At 38.3% G+C, this 20,540-nt stretch overlaps 2 protein-coding genes across 6 annotated transcripts in view; both read left to right on the top strand.

Moving 5' to 3' along the window:
• The window catches only part of LOC115848780 (zinc finger protein 135-like), a 13,771-nt gene extending 8,502 nt beyond the window's left edge, over positions 1-5,269 (top strand). Inside the window, 1 exon segment of the mRNA XM_070046759.1 lies at positions 1-5,269. Within this exon segment, the coding sequence (XP_069902860.1) occupies positions 1-502 (502 nt within the window). The 3' untranslated portion in view covers positions 503-5,269.
• Positions 1-20,540, top strand: part of ZSCAN16 (zinc finger and SCAN domain containing 16) — a 26,188-nt gene extending 5,648 nt beyond the window's left edge. The window contains exons 1-4 of one of the 5 annotated variants that reach the window (XM_030849725.3): positions 6,152-7,448; positions 8,072-8,494; positions 9,492-9,630; positions 13,620-20,540. In XM_030849725.3, the coding sequence (XP_030705585.1) occupies positions 8,111-8,494; positions 9,492-9,630; positions 13,620-14,140 (1,044 nt within the window). In that variant the 5' untranslated portion in view covers positions 6,152-7,448; positions 8,072-8,110 and the 3' untranslated portion in view covers positions 14,141-20,540. Of the gene's footprint in view, positions 1-6,151; positions 7,449-8,027; positions 8,495-9,491; positions 9,631-11,795; positions 11,902-13,619 lie in introns of those variants that run through there. The other 4 variants (XM_030849723.3, XM_060308211.2, XM_060308209.2 and 1 more) reach the window with 4 other exon arrangements.

Raw genomic sequence — 20,540 nt, 5'->3', positions numbered from 1 at the left:
GAAAGCTTTTCATTACAGCTCAGACCTTATTCAACACCAAAGGACCCACACAGGAGAGAAACCATACCAGTGTAATGACTGCGGGAAAGTTTTCTCTCTGAGCTCACATCTGATAAAACAGCAGAGAGTCCATACTGGAGAGAAGCCATACCAGTGTAGTGAGTGTGGGAAAAGCTTCAGTCAGAGTTCAGGCCTCTTCCGTCACCAGAGAATCCACAGTGGGGAGAAACCATATGAATGTGATGAGTGTGGAAAGACTTTCAGTCATAGTTCAGCTCTTGTTGGGCACCAGCGAATACACAGTGAAGAGAGGCCCTATGAGTGTGATGTGTGTGGGAAAGCTTTCAGCTATAGCTCACATCTTCTGGGACACCGAAGAATCCACACTGGAGAGAAGGCCTATGAATGCGATGTGTGTGGAAAAGCTTTCCGGCAGAGCTCACACTTCATTGTACATCAGCGAATCCACACTGGAGAGAAGCCCTGGCGATGTCAAGAGTGATGTAGAATTTTCCGTCTATGTCCATTCCTGTGGGACATCATCAGAAAAGCACAGCTAGATGTAGGGAACTCTGTGATCACTATTGCAATTTCAGCAGTCATTTGAAAATACTTATAGAGGCTGAAATAGGCAGACACCTGACAGCTTACCAAGCAAGACATTGTGATGGTTCTGCCCCTAAGCACATCATGTGATGAACTGGGACTTTGGAAGGGCTCATTCCATATTCTCAAACTTTTCTTCTCTGAAGCAAGTGGCTCAGGCAATCTAAATGGTCTGTTAGACAAATAACAAGATTTTAGAGATTACTACTGTTTCTTTTCCCTTTCCCTTTTTATTCTCCCGTTTTCTTTGGAGTTGGAATAATAATCTTGTCTAAAGTGTAAATTTAGAATTAACATCTGATCTGCATTTTTTTAAAAAACCATGAATTTTTGGTTAACTTGATAAAATACATTAACCAATCAATTACATACACTAAAACATTGTGCAATACAAAAGCCATTTTGTAATATTGGAATGAACTATGATTTGCACGGGTAGGATGGGTTAGTGGCAGTAGAGCAAGAAGATTTACCGTGCAATTTCCCAGTGACCTTTCACATCTTAAACCAGAGAGGGCAAACAGGCCAATGGGCTGTAGTTGGCCTGCACATGCATTTTTCTCACAAAGTTTTTTTGGTGATATAAAATTATTGCAACTACTTAAGTTCACATAAAGTCTGACTTTCCAGATTCTCTTACAAAAATGCATGATGTGGCAACCCTGAGCACCACATTCCCATGTGGGAACAACTGACTGGAGCTGATTATCACTGTTGTCTAGTTGGACATGGTCCCCACTGCCACACAGATTCCTACTGTCTTATATCCCCCCCTTAATTCATTTTGTCTGTGTGAACGCTGCCCCTGCCCTAAGGGTTTCTCAGAGAGGCTTCAGGGCTCTAGGTCCCTCACCACTGAAACAGCTTCATTTTAATTCGTTTTAAATATTGGCCTCTAAATAAGATTTCTCTGAAGAAAGGGTTTTCTGCTAGCAACAGTTTGAAGATTTAGATTAAATAATAAATTCTAAAATGTAACTTTTGAGCACCTGAAGGTAGAGGAAAGCCACTTTAAAATTTTCTTTAGATAGAATGTATAGGTAATCTATTGAAAGTCAATTATAATAGCTTCTAACCAAATTCTTAGAGACCAGTTAATCAGGTGAGATGAAAAACATAAAAACACATGAAGGGAGTCAACATTAAGTGGAAAAATTGAAAAAACACAAGGCCAAAAGCAGAGACCATTTGGGGAAGAGAACCGTTGAAATGTGAAACATTCAGTAATAGGAGCAGTTGTGGGAAAGCAGTGGGATGAGGCCTTAATGGGAGAGTAGGCAGAAGTGAAAAGAAAAAGCAGCTAAGAAATGGAAAGATGGGGATAAACTCTAGGAGAGGAGAAAAGTGAAGAGAAGTTAGGGAGAAAAGGGAAAGACCAGAGATGCCAGAAAAACAAACTTCAAACAGGAAATGGAAGCAAAAGTAGTGAAAACATAATAAATGAAAAAGCAACCTTTAAAGAAACATGAAGGGGAGGTTGAGGGTTTGTAGAGGCTCGAGCCCATGTTTTGGTCGTTAACCTCCCAGTGACTTCAGAGTAATAATCAACCCTTTATTTCTATGCCATGTAGGCCAAATCCCTCATATGAAAGATCCTAACCCAAACCTGAGTTCACTACTCTATGTACCACTCAGGAACCTGGTCCTGCACGGGTCTCTGAGTGTTGAGACACAGGACGCCCCTCTTTACCACTCTAAGCCCCAACTTGTTGAACTCTGCTCAGCCTGAACTCTACCTTCTTAGCAAAACCAAACAAGCAGAAGGATTCTCCTGAGGAGCAATAATATATTCTTGGCCTCTCTCTGTGAGGCATGTGGCTTGCCTGTTCCACTAAAGAGGAAAAAGCATGATGTTGTGAGATAGTAATATCCATTATAAATTAAATAATGATATATGCAAAAGGAAAAGCACTTTGCAAAGTATAACAGTAATAGCTACCATCTGTTGAACCCCTGTGTCCCACACACTATACCAGGCACCTTATTATCAATATATATCTCATGTAAACTTTCCATCTCTTCTATAAGCACTATTTATTATATCTCAATGTCTACATATAATTTATTCTTATGAAAAGCTTGTAATAAAATGAAAAGTTTTTATTATATTAAAATGTTAAATAGCCTGTTAAAGTGCTTTTAGAATAAAATCACACAACTATGTAAAACAGATTAAAAATATCAAAAATTGGAAGGGAATGACAACAAAATGTCAATAGTGACTGTATTTAGGTGATGAAAATGGAACGATTCTCTTCTTTTCTTTCTACTTGTCTTATATTCCAAATGGAAAATTTAGAATTTATCCTACACATGTAATAAATACTTTTAAAAAATTAAAATGCTACAGAATTTTCTGAGCCTTTCTGGAGATGATTCTTTGATAGTTTTTTCAATTATTTCCTTTAGGATTGGTTTTTTTAGATTTTTCTACTTCTTGAATGAATTTCGGAACTAATGGTTTTTTCCCAGAAAACGATCAATTTCATTAAGATTTTTTAAAATTTTGGTAGCATACTTACCTCATCTGCTATTATTTGTCATTGATAACTTAATTTTCTTCTCTCACTTGGATTTACCATAGGTTTGTTGTTTTTATGGGCTCATTTACAAAGATTTCATTCTTGGATTTATTTATTAACATGACTTTTTCTATTTTTAATTCATTTACTTTTATTTTTCTTTTCTAACCTTTTCCTTGGGAATTTCTCATTCTTTTTCTGATTTCTTGAGTTGAATTCTTAGTTCATTTATTTTCTCTCTGTTGAAATAATGAAAGCAAGTGAGTATATACATCTACCAAGTGCTGATATTTTTTTAAATTGTCCACTAGTGTTTTTTCTGGGTTTTTGTTTTGCTTTGCTTTGTTTCTTGGTAGTTTTGGAAGATATAACTAGAGGGGGAGAAAAGAGGACTCTCCTTGTCATACATAGACTGTCTGCTTATGCCTTAGTAAAGAGGTCAGAGAGGCTTTATCCAAGTAGAGGAAGGACATACCTAAGCCAAGGGCAGAGACAGGATTTTAACAGGATCTGTGACAGTGGTTGGAAGCCTCATTTTGTCTGGTGTTCAACCACTCAAGTTACCACAGCTGGTGCTCCAAGGCGCTGGTGTGTTGATTCTTTGAAGTTGACGAGTGACTGAAGCCAGGGGTACCTGAAGAATACTCTGGGCTACTCAGTATGTTTATGGCCTCTAGCAAGGTTTGTGTTTGAAAACCTGATAAGAGAATTTGATACAACAAGGCACTATATAAGGAGGGAGAAACATGCTAATAGTGCACCGTGCACTAAAGGGGGAACAGGAAATAGTTAAGCATTTTCTAGATGTTTTACTTGCTCAGTTGGCTATGAGGGACATATTATGCCAGTCAAGGGAAAGGGCTTTGGCTTTCCATCATGTAATTCTAGTGAAAGAAGAACAGGGGTTATCCTTTGTCTAAATGTTTCTCCCCAGAGAGGAGAGTTTTCTAAAGCTTACATGAAAGTCACTCATTTCTACGCTTTCTAAATGTTCCACCCATGTTTACTTGATCACTTATATTTGCCTGAAGCACAGGGAAGTTAGATCTGATTTTCATCTTAAAGGAGTTGTACTCTTTTACAGGATGACTTGTCAGGCAAAGAATTTCAGAGAGAGAAAAGAGATATTGATGGCATTCTCCAAACAGGAAAATTGTTTGTAAGTTGTGAAGAATAAATAGGGTTTAAAAGCAATTATCTTTTTCTATTTACACCAGTATTAAGTTTTTATAAAAATTAAACCTTAACAGAAATATATAATGTATAAAATGCAAGTTCTCTGTAAGTTTACCCCAAGTGATAATCACTGAGAACACATTTAAGGTGATTATTTTACAAAAATGATCATATCATACTGTTTTGTAACTTACTTTTTTTACTCAGTATGTCTTTGGCATCTTATAGTTTTTAGTTTTAAAAATGATGAGGGTATAAGGGCTTCCCTGGTGGCACAGTGGTTAAAAATCTGCCTGCCAATGCAGGAGATGTGGGTTCGAGCCCTGGTCCAGGAAAATCCCACAGGTCGCGAGACAACTAAGCCCGTGTGCCACAACTACTGAGCCTGCACTCTAGAGCCCATGAGCCACAACTACTGATGCCCACATGCGTAGAGCCTGTGCTCCCAACAAGAGAATCCACCACAGTGAGAAGCCTGCACACCAGAACGAAGAGTAGCCCCGGCTCACCGCAAGCAGAGAAAAGCCCACGTGCAGCAATGAAGACCCAACGCAGCCAAATAAATCAAATAAAATTTTCTAAAAAGTGATTGGGTATATAGAAATTTAAATTCCCAAATGCTGGATATTCAAGTTTCCCCATTTAAATAAAAAATGTCTCTTTGTACACATTTTCAAACATTTGTATAAGTATTTTATATGGATAATTCAAAGAAGCTAAGTTGCTGGATCAAGGAGTACAGACATATTAATTTTAAGATGCCTTCCAAAAATATACAACTAACAGTGCCTCTATTTCCACACACTTTCTAATATTGAATATTATCGATTTTTTTGTCTTTAGTAATGGAAAAGAATTTTTAAATCTCATTATTGTTTTAATGTAAATTCTTTAAGTAGTAAATTTGAATACTTTTTAACAGTCATTTTTGTCTATCAATATTTGTGTTCTATAAATGCCAACTTAGGTCCTTTGCCAATTTTTCTACTGGCCTGTTCACGTTTTTCTTTTCTTTTTTTTTTTTCAAGAGGTCTTTGCTTATTAGGAAAATCAGCCCTGTGTCTTTGAGATGTGTGGTATATTTTACTCTGAGCTTATATTTTAGGTGGTTTTTTTTTCATTCAAAAATCCTAAACTTTTCCATCACCAGTTCCATTTATCTTTCTCTTCATGGCTTTTCAGTTATGTCTTTAGGGTTTTTTATGTCACACTTAGAAAGTCCCTCCCCACTCCAAGGTAGCAATAGCTTCACATTTACAAGTCTATTGTTAACACAGCAGCCAGAAAAATCTTTTCAATGCCTAAGTCTGATTAAGCTACTCCTCTGCTCAGAAATTCTGAACGGCTTTTCATCTTGGAGTACAAAACAATATCCTCGCACTCACGCAAGACCCTCATCTCTCTCTCTCTCTACTCCCAACACCCTTTTGCTCCTTCAGCTCCAGACACATAAGTCTCCTTCCTGTTCTTTGATTATTTAAAATACTCTCCATTCCAAGCCTCTGCATTTTCTATCCCTCTCCCAGAAATCCCTTTACCCCTAAGGGCCCACTCACTCATCTCCCTCAATCTTTGCTCAAGTCAATGTACTAGTGAGGTCCTCAATGACCACCCTATTAAAAGTGCATTACTCCTGGGCTTCTCTGGTGGCGCGGTGGTTGAGAGTCCGCCTGCCGATGCAGGAGACACGGATTCTGTGCCCCGGTCCGGGAAGATCCCGCATGCCGCGGAGTGGCTGGGCCCGTGAGCCATGGCCGCTGAGCCTGTGCGTCTGGAGCCTGTGCCCCGCAATGGGAGAGGCCACAGCAGTGAGAGGCCCGCGTACCGAAAAAAAAAAAAAAAAAAAAAATTGCATTACTCCTTCATTGTCATCCCAAACTCCATATTTTCTTTATTTTCTCCTGAGCACTAACAACCACCATCTGATACACTATATATTTTTCTTGTTTGTTTATTGCCTGCCTCCCTACCCCCACCCTCCACACACACACACTTAGAAGTTTTATGAAGGCACGGGCATTGTTCTACTTTAAACTAGTTCCAGCTTCTAGAACAGTGCCTGGCACAGTAGGTGAATAATCAATATTTGTGAAAGAAAGAGAAAGGAGAAAAAAAACCTAAGCTTTTCTTACCCGTCAGCTTGGCAAAGATCAAAATATTTCATAACATTTCGTTGGCAAGTATAGGTAAACATCGCAGATGCGTTCTATGATTAGTAATTTGGCACTAAGAAAAGTACAAATGCCCCTACTCTGTGCTCTAGTAAATCTTTTTCTAGGAATATATACTATGGGTATATCCTTACACACAAGAAATTATGATGTTCAGAGTAATTTATTGCAGCATTGATTGAAAAATAAAAGAATGGAAACAACCTACTTGACCATCAATAGTGTAATTATTAATAAATTATGGCATAACTGAATACTATGTGATTATTCTTTTTAAAAAAGAGCAAGATGGAAGAAGCCCATTATGTACAATCTCCAAAATCAATTAGTAGGAGGGAAAAAAAAAATCAAGTTGAAGAACTGTTACCATTTGTGTATGGGTGTGTGTATTTGGGGGTGAGGATGAGGGAATCTAAACCTGCGTAATATACCTATGGAATGATATAGCATATGTCACGAAAAATGGTTACCAAATCTAGATGCGGGGGCCAGTTATCCTTTTCTTTTCTAATCTTTTTTATTGAAGTTTACTTAATTTACAGTGTTGTGTTAGTTTCGAGTGTACAGCAGAGTGATTCAGTTATACCTATATTCTTTTTAGATTCTTTTCCACTATAGTTTATAATTCTTTTTAAACACTGAACCATGTGAATGCATTACATACCCATATTACTTATTTAATAATTAAGTGGGGGAAGAAAATCTTGAGAGGGAAAAAGGTTTTTTTTAAGAGCAAAAAAAAACAGCTTGCGGGCGCCTAAGTCCCATCAGTCCAATGTACAGGAACCGGGCCCTCCGCGGGTTAGAGCTGAGGGTGGGCAGCCCGGCGGACGCCACCGAGGCGAGGCTTCCTAGAGCGGCCCGGAAGTGCCCAGCTGACAGCGACCCAGCGCCGATTGGTCGGTTTGAGTCTGACCTTTGTTCGGGCCGCCCAAAAGACGCTAGCTGTCGCACCTGTACCTCTCGGCGCGAGGTGAGTCTCTCCCGGCTCCTGGGTGGAGGAGGGGGCAGGGCATAGTCGTGGTCTGCAGCAACTGTCTCCCCACACCTCCCCCTCACAGGCTGTCCCCTCCCTCCAGACATAGCTACGAGAGAGGACTTGGGCCGACATCCCGGGAGAACGGAGCGAAAGGGAGCACTGGTTACGAGTTGCTCTGCGAGGGCATTCATCCTAACCCCCTTCCTGAGTTGGCGCATGTACCCCACAACCACTGCATCCTAGGGACCCGTACATCTCAGGTTGTGGAATGAAAGAGGCTTTTGACAACGCTGTTAACACTTAGCGTTTATTTAGTGCTTGCTCTCAGGCCAAGGACTTCGCATACTTATTTAATCTACACGTCGACCCTATGAGAAACACGACAATTTTTACAGATGAGGAGCTAGTAACTTGCTCTAAATTACACAACAGCCCAGATTCAAATGCATGCTCCTGCTTCAGTGTTCTTATTTACAGCCTCCTGTCAGACTGTTTTCTCTACTCAGTTCTGGTTGCTTCCCTTTATCAGTGTTTATGTTCACAGCAGCTTTTGTCATTTCTCTATGGTAACAGATTTTTCTCTGAGACAAGATTCTAAGAGATTCTCCTTGAATCAGTTCCAGATAGAGGATTAATCTCCTGAAAAACAGCCCAGAATGGCCACATCCCTGGAACCTGAGGAACAAAAAGGACTTTTAATAGTTAAGGCAGACCATTATGGGGGACAGGACTCCATCTCACAAAAGTACAGTCCTCACAGAAGGGAACTCTTCAGGCAGCACTTCAGGAAGCTCTGCTATCAGGATGCACCTGGACCCCGTGAAGCTCTTACCCAGCTCTGGGAGCTTTGCCACCAGTGGCTGAGGCCAGAATGCCACACAAAGGAGCAGATTTTAGACCTGCTGGTGCTTGAACAGTTCCTGAGCATTCTCCCTAGGGACCTGCAAGCATGGGTGCAGGCACACCATCCAGAGACTGGAGAGGAGGCGGTGACTGTGCTGGAGGATCTGGAGAGAGAGCTTGATGAACCTCGAAAGCAGGTGGGAAGGGGGCGGTCATTTGGCTGTGAGAGAGCAGGGTTTAGACCAAGCCAAAGCAAAAAGCATATGAAAGAATACCTGAAGGTATTTAATATGTTACCCTAGAGAAGAACAAGGCTTAGGGACTGACTGCCAGTGTCAAATAACTTAAGTGTGACTGATTAAAAAGAGACACTAGACTGATTCTATGTCAGTTTGGAAGGCTAGGATCAGTGAGAAGCTGTAGGAAGGCAAAAAGGTATCAGGAAAACAGTTTTCTAACATTCATGGTTACCTATACGTAACATAGGCTACCTTGTAATAAAAAACTCCCCTTCAAGGTTTGGTTCAAGTAGATAATAAGGATAATACAGAACAGCATGGTCTAATTGTGACCCATTCACATTTAATACATGTAATTAAATATACATTTAATATATGGTAATTAAATATAATGTGAGCCCTATATGTGGTTTAAATTTTTAGTAGCCACATTTGTGAAATTAAATACATTTCATTTAACCAAAAATATGTAATCATGTAATCAATATTAAACATGAGGTATTTTACATTTTTTAATTTCAGTTTTCAATATTTGAATGTATTTTACACTTCACATATCTCAATTTGTATTAGCCACATTTCAAGTGCTCAGTAACCACATCTGGCTAGTGGCTATCATATTGGACCACATGGCTATAGAAGAAATGCCCCCATTTGGTGGAAGTTGGGTTCGATGATCTTTAAGGTACCTTTCAAGTTCCCAGACTCTGATTCTGGACCTCTGCAGATCACTATTAGAGGCACCGAATTTTCTTCTCCAGTGTCCTGAACTGTACAGATTAGACTGCGTCTCTTGGTTTTTAGTCATTATTGCCATTTGCAATTGCATCAGAATTTGTCCTCTTTTCCATGGCCTTGGTCCCTGGCACATGCTTCTTTTGATCTTTCTCTGAAGTTCTTTCAGTTCTTTCACGAAATCTACCTTGCAAGCCCAATCATACTTCATTGTTCCCAGGTCCCAGCCAATTCAGAAAGACAGGACACACTTTTGGACACGTTGGCCCCCTTGAGAAGGCCACATGAGTCACTGACTATCCAGCTCCATCCCAAGAAGACCCAGCAGGAGCAGGAATCTGGGGAGCCCCAAAGGAATGGTAAGGAGCAGGAGTCTGTGTTTATGAGGGAAGAGCTGGTTCCTTAGGTTACAGAGGAGCTTTCTCACTTTCATCTTCTCCCTTTTAAGTTTTCCTGCTTGTCCTTCACCTCACTGTGGAAGATCTTATTTCCCTTCCTACCCTTGCCCTATCATGGAAAGAACTGTATTTCAGTTTTTCATTACACTTAAAAGCTGCTATTTGGCCCAAGGGGTAGGGGAGGAGTTCACCAGATGTAATCAATGCTACTAATAGAACACAAGATGAGGACTGATAAGAGTCCTTTGAGTTTGGTATTTAGAAGTTAATGAGTCTTACCAAGAGTATCAGGAGGCAGAAGCTGAAAGAGTCAGACTATTTTAATAAGCTTTAGTAAGCTTAACTCTGTGGAATCCTCACCTCTTTTCTGTGAGAAGCCATATAAGTGTCTCTCCTCACCTTTCAGAGAAGATAGGACATGCACTTATAAAATAGGTCGCAATAATAATTTAACGTGTCTATTGTGCTAAATTGTATTGCAGAGAACACAGAGAATTATTATGACTAATGGCTTATCTATGCAAAACTTTAAATTCTAGATATCTTTCCTTCTGTTTTTTTTTTTTAATACTTCTGGACCAGTTTCACTCTGCTTCCCGTTAATGGAAGTCCAGAAAATTACACACTTCCTATACCTAAAATTATAGAGGTTTACACATGTGCTGCTACCAAAATAACCTTTCAAGGGAATACTATACAGTTAAAATGTGAATTGTATTTTCTTAATCTAATCTACCAAAAGATACCTCATGAAATCTAGCTATCCTTGAGGCCTATGACTTCTTAGGGAAGTCTACTTTGTCTGCATTGAACAGTATTAATATGACTTTTTTCTAAGGTACAGCCCTGGCAATCTTACACAATTTTTATCTGTGTTCCCACTACCACTATACTCCCCGCCAAAAAACAGACAAACAAAAAACAAAACCACCAAAGCAAAACCAAAGGAAAAAAAGAAAAAAACCCTGCAGAAATCACAACAAATACATTTGAAGAAATGCCTCTCAACTTTATTAAAAGAATGTAATATCTGGTCCAAATCCTCATTTTACAATTAAACAGATATACCCACAGTGATTGTGACTTTTCCAAGTTTCCATAAGGAGTTAGAGGGAAAGCTGGGGCTCCTGTCTACTAGTAGAACAATTTTTTAAAACCATCATGATAATATACCAAAAAGCCAGTGTCTTTTAAAATAAATGTATTGTTAAATAGAGAGACTTTTTTATGCAATATCTCATTTTAAAATTTTCATTGTATCCATTTCAGCAAGATTATTAGTATTAGCCATTGGCTAGGGTAATGGGACTCGTCTCTGTAAACATACCTGGAAATTATAATAGTGGTCACTTAATACAGAATTATCTTCACATATGAGAGAACTTGGAGAACTGAGTGTTTTGCAGTTCTTTGTAGCACATTGTCAGGTATTTCAAAGGGAATTTTTGGATGTTCTGTTAACCCACAACTCTGACTCTGTGGTAGCAGTAAGTGATTGTCTACTTAACTCTGTTCCAGTTTCACTTCAGTCAGCATTTAACCTTGTTCTTTCCCTCTAGACTGTCAAGCAAGTTGTACATATGGTAATCAAATGGTCTTTATGGACATAGCCTCATCTCAGTGACGAGCAGGACTGGGCTTACCTGGAATGTAACTGATAGGAACTCTTGGATATGCCAAAATAAAATTGGAAGAATGGCCCTGGCAGAAGATGCTAAAATGAAATACTCCTAATTTCGTCAGTTCTGAAACAAGATCTCCTAGAATCCTATTAGCCTGGGAATAGCTGGCACTTGGAAGAGATACATAAAGCCCTGAAACTCCAGTTGGCCAAGTAGACTGCAGGTCCCTGAGATGAGAAAAGTTCCCATTTGACAGTTTCCATACAATTTTCTTTATGTTGTTCAATTGCAGATGTAAGGGAGAGGGTTGTAATTTGAATCGCTGAACAAGGAAAACTGACCCTGTATTTAAAAACAAAAAAATATTTTCAAGTCCTGGTGAGGGATTTTTCTCCAGACTTCTCCTGAAGTTGTAGGAGAGAGACTCATCCTAAGGACTGGTAGATTCCCCTGAAGGTGGTAAACTGACCATAAGTGCCAACTCTTTGTATCCTTTTTTAAAAGATATTCATCTTCATCAGTAAGCCACCGAAAACCAACCATCAGTGACTCCAGTATGTAAAAGAAGCTGTTGAGCCAATATGTTGATGTTTGAAAACACTTTTCTTAATGGTATGGGGGTGTCTCTGATTTCTGTGATTTGCTTAATGATGATTAACCTACTAACTTAGCAGTACTTCTGCCACACGCTATACTTTTACACATGCTTTATTATACATTTCGTCATCTGATCAAACTATAGGAAAGGAGGAGGGCACAGAGGTGATAAGGAAACCAAAATGGTTATAATCTGCCAACATTTAAACAATTTTCAGCAAAGCCAGGACTGATATCTGGACTTTCTGGCTCTAATCCAGTCCTTGTAATTTCTAGCCTGAGATAATATGGTATTTAGATTCCAAAACAATATCATTTTAGAGCAAATAACCAAACTTTAAGAAATTTATTGCCTGATTAAAAAAAATATATTGTAAGTAGGATGGTAAGATTTGAGGAAGATTTGGTAGGATGGGGACACTGTGATGACAATGAAGAATGGGGTTCATGGCGCTCAGTCCAGAGCCAGTGTTTTCCATACCCAGCCCAGGAACTGAAATGTTCTAGTAGCTCTTGCTGCTTCTTCCATCATACCGAGTGAACCACTGAAAACCATATGTGATTAAATGATTGTTCTACAGTTGGGATTCCTAGGCCTGTTGAGATGGAGGTTTCATCATAACCAAATAGGTGACACCCAGCATTAAGACCAAATAGGTTTATTCCCTCCAAATCATCAAAACACCTATTTTCTTATAGAATTCAACTCAACAAATATTTATTGAGTACTTGCTATGTGCCAAGTTCTATGCTTAGCTTGGGGTTGAGGATATGGGGATCAGAAAGAGGGAGAGAGCACATCCGATTTAGGAGGTTAGGGAAGACTTCCTGGAGGAGACAGCATTTGAGATGGACCTTGAATAATAGCTAGGCCAGTGGCTCTCAAAGTGCAGTCCCTGAACCAGCAGTGTCTGTCATACCAAGACGAGCAAATTTCAGGGTTCTACTCCAGCCTTATCAAATCAGAAGCTCTGGGGGTAGGTAGCACAGCAATGTTTTGATAAGCCATCCAGATGGTTCTGATGCACAATAAAGTTTGAGAACCACCAAGCTAGGGTTTAGACAGGAGGAGATGATAGTGAGGACGTCAGTTTCAGAAAAAGGATTCCACCCAGCACATACACCAGACCATTCACTGTCACTTCCTGCTTAGCTTTCTCCATTTATCCTGACCTGCATGCTCTCTCTGCTTTTAGCTAACTATTATTTATACATACTTCTCTCCTTTAATGGTTCCAACTCACTATATTCCTCTCAGACCCCTGATCCCATTACCTTCTCCAGTCACTTTTACTTGGTTTTACTCCCACTTACTACCTAGGTTTCAGACCCCTCATGTTTCTCCCAAAATTTTACCTCCCTCCCCATCTGTTTTCTAATCCCCCTGTTTATCCCTCTTAGTTATCCTTGGCATGTGTGTAGTTCCTATTTACCACTCTGCATTTGCACAGGATTGCCAGGTAACCCCTCATCCACATTTTTGCCTTTTCCTCTCTTCATAATCTATTCACAAATAATGTATCCTGCTATCTTCCTTACTGGCCTCTTCTTTAATTTCTTCCCTATATTGTCAATATATGTTTTGATGGTGCCAGATATCTAATTTTTGCATTGCATGTGACTTTTCATTTTTATAACACATTTTTAACATTTACATGTTCTTTATTCCATAGGCTTTTTGCTTCTTAATCCTAGAATAGGACCTGTTTGTATACTGTTCATTTGTTACAGGTGATAAAACCAAGACTAAGAATGAAGAGTTGTCCCAGAAGGAAGATATACCCAAAGACATGGAATTCCTTGGGAAAATAAACAACAGACTTACCAAAGCTATTCCTCAGTATCCTGAATCCAAAGATGCTATTGAAAGTGAAGGCAGATTCGAGTGGCAACAGAGAGAAAGAAGACGCTATAAATGTGATGACTGTGGAAAAAGTTTCAGTCATAGCTCAGACCTTAGTAAACACAGGAGAACTCACACTGGAGAGAAGCCCTATAAATGTGACGAATGTGGAAAAGCCTTCATTCAACACTCACATCTCATTGGACATCATAGAGTACACACTGGAGTGAAACCCTATAAATGTAAAGAATGTGGGAAAGATTTCAGCGGGCGCACAGGTCTCATTCAGCATCAGAGAATCCACACGGGTGAAAAACCCTATGAATGTGATGAGTGTGGGAGGCCTTTCCGTGTAAGTTCAGCCCTTATTAGACATCAAAGAATTCATACAGCAAATAAGCTCTACTAATATGGTGGAAGTAACAAAAGTTCTTCAGACACTCAGGCCTAATTAGTTATCAGAGAAATCTGCCTTGGAGACCTTGAGTATCCTGATGTAGGCAAAGCTTCAATCATCATTAAAAATTTCTCTGGCACCAGAGAATTTACCTGAGTAAAATTTCCTTTTATTTCTGAAGTAGTTCAGTTTCTTGGAAGGAACTAAGAGTTATTTCAGAAAGCCTTGTCCACTGCCAGCATTGCTCACTTGCAGCCCCAAATAACCATGTTTCCTGGTCCTGGTTGAAAGATGTGAATTCTACCTCTCAACTCTGGCTCCTTTTTCCTTGGCCACTCAGTGTATGACTTTAGGCAAGACATTCATATTTTCTCTGCCTTCATTTTCCCATTCTGCAAAGTGCAGATGATATAATAGAAGCCCACCGGGTATGCTGTATTAAGTTAAAATAGATGAAAACTGCTTTTGAAATTAAGAACTAAAACCATACTGTTTTTCCCCATCATTAGTGATATAATGGCCTAAATATCCCTTATCTTAAAGTGGGGAATATAATAATTTTGTGGAATATTTTGCTTTGCCAGTGATAAAAAAATGAGGAAACCACCAGAAAGATAGCAGGCTAAGAAAAACATTAAAATGGAGAGGAAAGCTGTAAGTCATCAGTGGGAGCTGCTGGGAAGGGGGATGATGGAGTGTGTTAGGGATCTGTAACTTTGGATAAGTCACTTCTCTTCTGAATCTCAGGTCATTTAAACTGAGGGAGATCGGGAGAGGTTGGTCTAGAACTGCACTGTCAAATATGGCAGCCAGTACCCACATATGGCTATATACATTTAAACTTAACTGAAATAAAGTGGAAAATTCAGTTCCTTGGTGACATTAGCCACATTTCTGCTCAATAGCCACGTGTGGCTGGTAGCTACAATAATGGACAGCACAGATCCAGACCATTTTTTATCACTGCAGAAACTTCTCAAGGACATTGCTGTTCAATCATTGGTAAGGTAACTTCCAGCTTTGGTATGTGATTCTGAGTTCAGGAAGGTAGCAAAAGAGATAGCTGAAGAGGCTGTAATAGCAATAGGAGATAAAATACAAACACCTTAAAACAAAGTAATTTAGTAAAAATAACTCTGTGGTACTTTTTCAGCCTTAGAAAGAGAGTGTATTGTAATTGGAGAAAGATGACTATTAAGTAAATACAATAACCTAATAATCAAAATTGAAAGCTTAACTTACTACCTTATCTCTATAAAAAGAGTGTAATTACCTTTACAAGGTAACATCCCCTGTCAGTTACCCTATACTAATGAGAAACTGGGACTCTCAGGACACTAATACTTTAAGACACAGTGAACAATTTAGTTTTTCTTTTTCTTTTTGGCTTCGGAATGTATTAGCATTTCATGAACGTATTTGCGACAGTTTTACATCACTAGTTTGAGAATTTTATAGCATGACAGGAATTGTGACCAAAGGCCAACACGTTCAAATTTACAACACCATCAAACTGCCACGAACCACTAATTCTAGGAATAGCCATCACCAAAATGATCAGGAAGTGATCTAATCTCTTACTGAAGACATTAATTACACATACTTGCTTTGAGAGTAGGAAAAGCACCAGAATCATTTTGTGTCTACTACTATTGGAAGGTGACTCTTAAATCATTCTTCATAACACCATAAAGATAAACTGAGTTTTTATATCTTTTGAACATAATGCTCCTTATAAAAAAATAAAAGTAAGTTTACTTTGAATGTATACATCAACTGATACAAATATTTTAAGGCATCAAGTTTCACACTCATACTTGTTTTTTCATTTATCTGAGCACTATTTCAAAACATTTGAAACAAAGGATTTTTTAATGATCATGAAAAGTAAAGTATTAAATCTTTAGTATTAGAAACATCGTTTTCTAAAAAATAAAGTTAGATGCTTAATGAATGATAGCTTTTCCCCCTTTACCTTCAGTCTTGCTAAAAAACTGTCATGTGTAGAAGCTGTTCACAGTCTTTAAAGGGGAAACTCATGTTTCTGATCTTATCCTTGAATTTAGAGACTTCTGCAATGGTAAGAAAGATGATCTTGGCTACCACAACATTAAGTTTACTTAAATGGGTAAAAACGATGACAGACTGATTTTCCTCTAACGTACTCTGTATGATTGAACATTCTATTCAGGTAGTAGTTTTGAATACCTGTTGTGTATAAAGAACTGTTCTAGTCTTAGAGTTGTACACCCTCAAAGTCTGAGTGAAGAGTAGTTTGGAGCACTGAGACTATGCTACCCTTTTTAGTCTGGTGTTGATTCCAAATTGCCACCACAGTGTCCACCATCTGATCTTGACCAGAGGGGCAAGGATAAGAGTCAGGAAGGTACAGAAAGATTTGGGGCCAGAGACAGCCTGGAGTGATAGTGGCAAGAGAAGAAAGTCCAGTGGGACCTGGGATAACTGCTGGCATAAGGCAAAGGGGGCATGAGGTTGAAGGAGATCTAAGTAGTTGTTAGTATTATGAAGGATTAGGCAGTGTCCTAGTAAGTCTGTAGAAACGTTCAAAAAAATTGGTGAGGATGCAAGCAGTTAGAAAGAGGAGCTCTGAGTTCAATCACAGCCACAGTTATTCGAAAAGAAGGTGTAATATGTTAGACGCCGTAACGAGAACCACTGAGTTCTAGCAGAGAGCCATCCTGGAATGATGGCACCTGCTCGAAAAGAACCCTAAACATGGAAGGCAGTTTCTTAAATAGTTGTGTCAAAAACATATGCATCACTCCTCCCAAATTTTTTGGAGGGTTTTTCTTTTTTTTGGAGGGAGGCAAGAACTTGTAGTTTGTAGTTTTCATGAACAGACAGTGATTTTAAGAGGCATCTAAAGGGAGTACGGGGGCAGTTCTTTCAGATACAGTTGGGGAATGGTGGTTAAACTGGTGATTTTGAATGAGGCGCCAACAGCTATAAAGGGAGGAAACAGATGAGAGTTGGGGTAGGAGAGGATGTCGGAGGTATGCACGGGCCTTGGTGAACAGGGGGGAAACAAGATAGAGGAGAAGGGGATGGAACAAAAAGAGAGTGATAAAAAAGGAGCAAGGGTATAGGGAAAGGAACAAAGATAAAATAAGAGATGGTGATAGAGAAAGAAAAGAGTGACAAGTAATTCCAATATTGACATCAATTATAATTGAGACAGTGGGTCATATGCCACAGCCATACGAAGGTGAACAGATCAGCTTATCCCAAGGTCGTTGAGTCTTACATGCACAGCACATATTATTTATGTTATCTTTATTGAATGTGTCTACAATCTCATTCTGAGCATGAAATTATTTCTTTATAGTCTAATCAAAAAGTCCATCAACAGTGAAACTGCTAGAAACTTTGAAATGCTTCAAAACAACCTGTTCTCCCCTTAGTAATATCACAAGGCAATTAGACTAAGTTTCTAAAAGAATAGATCTCTCAGTCTTTCTTACTCAAATCCTCTAGAGCACAGTTTCTCAACCTTGGTTTTACTGACATTTTCAGCCAAACAATTTCTTGCTGTGGGGGGCTGTCCTCTGCAGTGTGGGATGTTTAGCAGCATTCTTGGCCTCTACCCTCTAGATACCAGCAGCCCCAACTTGTGGCAAGCAAAAATTTCTTAAGAGATACAAATGTTCCCTGAGGGACAAAATCTCTCCCCCGCCCTGCCAGCCCAGTTGAGAACCACTGCTCTATAGGAAAATAATCTGATTTCCATGACCGTTCCACATCATATACAATAAGATTCAACTTAGAAATGTTATATATGGCCAGCACTGTTAGACCCTTTTACTACCCCACAAAATGATTTTCTAGACCTTCTTCTCTCTATACCGTACTTCTGCTGCTACCCTCTCCTTTGCCCCTTGACCCAACCACAAATAGACACTTTATCCTTGATCTGCACTGTCCAATACATTAGCCACTAGATACATGTGGCTATCGAGCACTTGAAATGTGGCTACGCAACTGAGGAACTAAATTTTTTCACTTTAATTTAAATTTAAAAACTGATACTCAATTCAGTTATTGGAAAACCTTTAAGTATGTTCAGAGTATTTCGGGTATAGGAATCTATTTTTTCCATTCAAAATTTTATGTAATCTCAATACAGATCAAGTACTTCCAATGAAAATTTAATAACTGAATTGAGATGTGTAGTAAGTATAATAAACACACTGGATTATAAAGACTTAGTATGAAAAAGGAATGTAAAATATTTCATTAATAAGATATTATTTTAAAATAATATTTTGGATATACTGGTTTAAATAAAATACATTAAGAATTAATTTCACCTGTCTTTTTACATTTTTAATGTGGCTACTGGAAAACTTACATCCACATAGGTGGATCACATTACATTCCTATTAATTGGACAATGATCAAGATCTTCTCACTCTCAGGGTAGGTCCCATTCACTATGTTCCAAACCACCTCAATTCTGTGAGGCTAAGTTCTGTGCTGCCAAGGACTCTTTACCTTTTTCTTCTTATTCATTAATCCAACAGGTATTTACTGAGTGCATGCTATGTGCCACGCCTCTATTTTAGGTATTGGGGATAGAGCAGGATATAACAAGATATTTCCATGTAAGACTGTGAGAAAAATAGTGAATGTTAAAATTAAAGGTATAATGCTGTCCTTTCAGATGGAAGACTATTAGGAAAAAAAAGGCAGGGCATTTCAGGTTAGGTGTGGGGAGGAAGGAAAGAAAAGGGGGAAAAATAGATTGTTACTTTGGGATTACAATTTCATTTCAATTTAATAAGATTTTAAGTTTGGTTTGTTTGGCAAGTCCAATAGCACAGCAATAGGGACTAAAGGTCTTTGGATATGCCATTGCATGAGAGGACTTATTAATGGTTAGACCTGCTTTATGCATTATTTTTAATACACACTTCATAGTATTTACTGCAGAAGTCTCTGGGGAAATTAGCAATGGAACAATTTCTATATGTAAGAACCATAAATTCCCATGTATGTTGAATTACCCTATTATATATCACCGTAATACTGGGTACAAGGAAGGAAATTTCATTAATCCAGTTATTGTGCCTTTTTGTTTTTCTCTACTCCACTCAGTAGATAGTCTTGGAAAACTCTCCTATAGCCTTAACTTTATCTCAAAGACGTGAAAATGATTACGTGCTTTTGATGTTTTTTGTTTAAAAATAACTTACCTATGAAGAACAATCAACAGTTAGATAATTATAAACAAATTCTATTTTACTATCTATATAAAAATACAAACTTGAATATGAGGACATCTAAAAATGCAGAAATAGTTATATATTCCATGTATCAATGTATAAAAACATAGCTGGAAGGAAATCCTTTTTCAGAATCAGGAAATAGTGCCTTATCTACTAGGTTAAAATCCTAAACCCTCCAGCAAATGTATAATTCCATATTTTGAACAATTTTAGTATTTCATTGTCACATAAAATATGTAAATAGCTATTCACATTATTGTGGTGATTTGCATATACAATAGGAGTCAGATGGGAAAGAAAATACCATTCTTATTTGTAAAGCAATGACAACACAATAAATCTGGAATCTTTGAAATAATTTTAAGTTAAAACATTTCTTCACCTACTGCATATATTTATAAGTTACGTTAATGTCTAACTCTTACACAAGTTGAGTTTTTTGCATAAACACTTAATGCTACTTTCTAGGCACTCTGTTACTCAAGGGTTGACCTTAAATTCATTTTTCCCCTTGGATCAGTATTCTTGACACCTATGGAAAAGAACATCCTGGCTCCTCCAGAAAGTAGATAAAGCTAAGTCAGAAATAAAGAAGAGATAAACATGACACTCCAATTGGAAAAGTATAAAACCATCACAGTCAGTTTGGCTTCAAATGAAGAGTAAGTACATCAATACCTCCTAGAAAAATCTATGCCATTTCTTACATAAAACCCAAACTACTACCAGGACTTTGAGTTAGTTCAGTGTAGACATTCTACCAGACATAATGTATTTGATAAAGCTTCTAGCTTTTTATCTTCAGACTGGTTTGCTATATTAATTCAAGAGTCTCAGGAATATGAGAAACAATGACAATAATTCAAAATTTTTCATTATCTGCTCTTGGATGTGTCTTCATTTGTCACAACTGTTGGGCTATAATAAAGGAGCTGCTTCTGTCTTTTCATTAAAAAAAAGAAATCCCCGCTTTTATAAGCCTGTATTACAGTGAAGGAATACAAGACAAATATTGAATAGGAGTAGTGGTATATGGAATATAAATAATGAAATGAAACAGAGTGGCTGAATGACTACTACAAGTAGTCAGAAAAGGCTTTTCTGGAGAGCTGACATTCTAACTGAAATATAAATGTCCAGCCTTGGGAAGTTCTGAAGAAGACCCT

Source organism: Globicephala melas, chromosome 11 (assembly GCF_963455315.2).
Source record: "Globicephala melas chromosome 11, mGloMel1.2, whole genome shotgun sequence".
Classification (NCBI taxonomy): Eukaryota; Metazoa; Chordata; class Mammalia; order Artiodactyla; family Delphinidae; genus Globicephala; species Globicephala melas.
The sequence above is the reverse complement of the archived record's forward strand: the minus strand, read 5'-3'. Positions and strand labels throughout refer to the sequence as shown.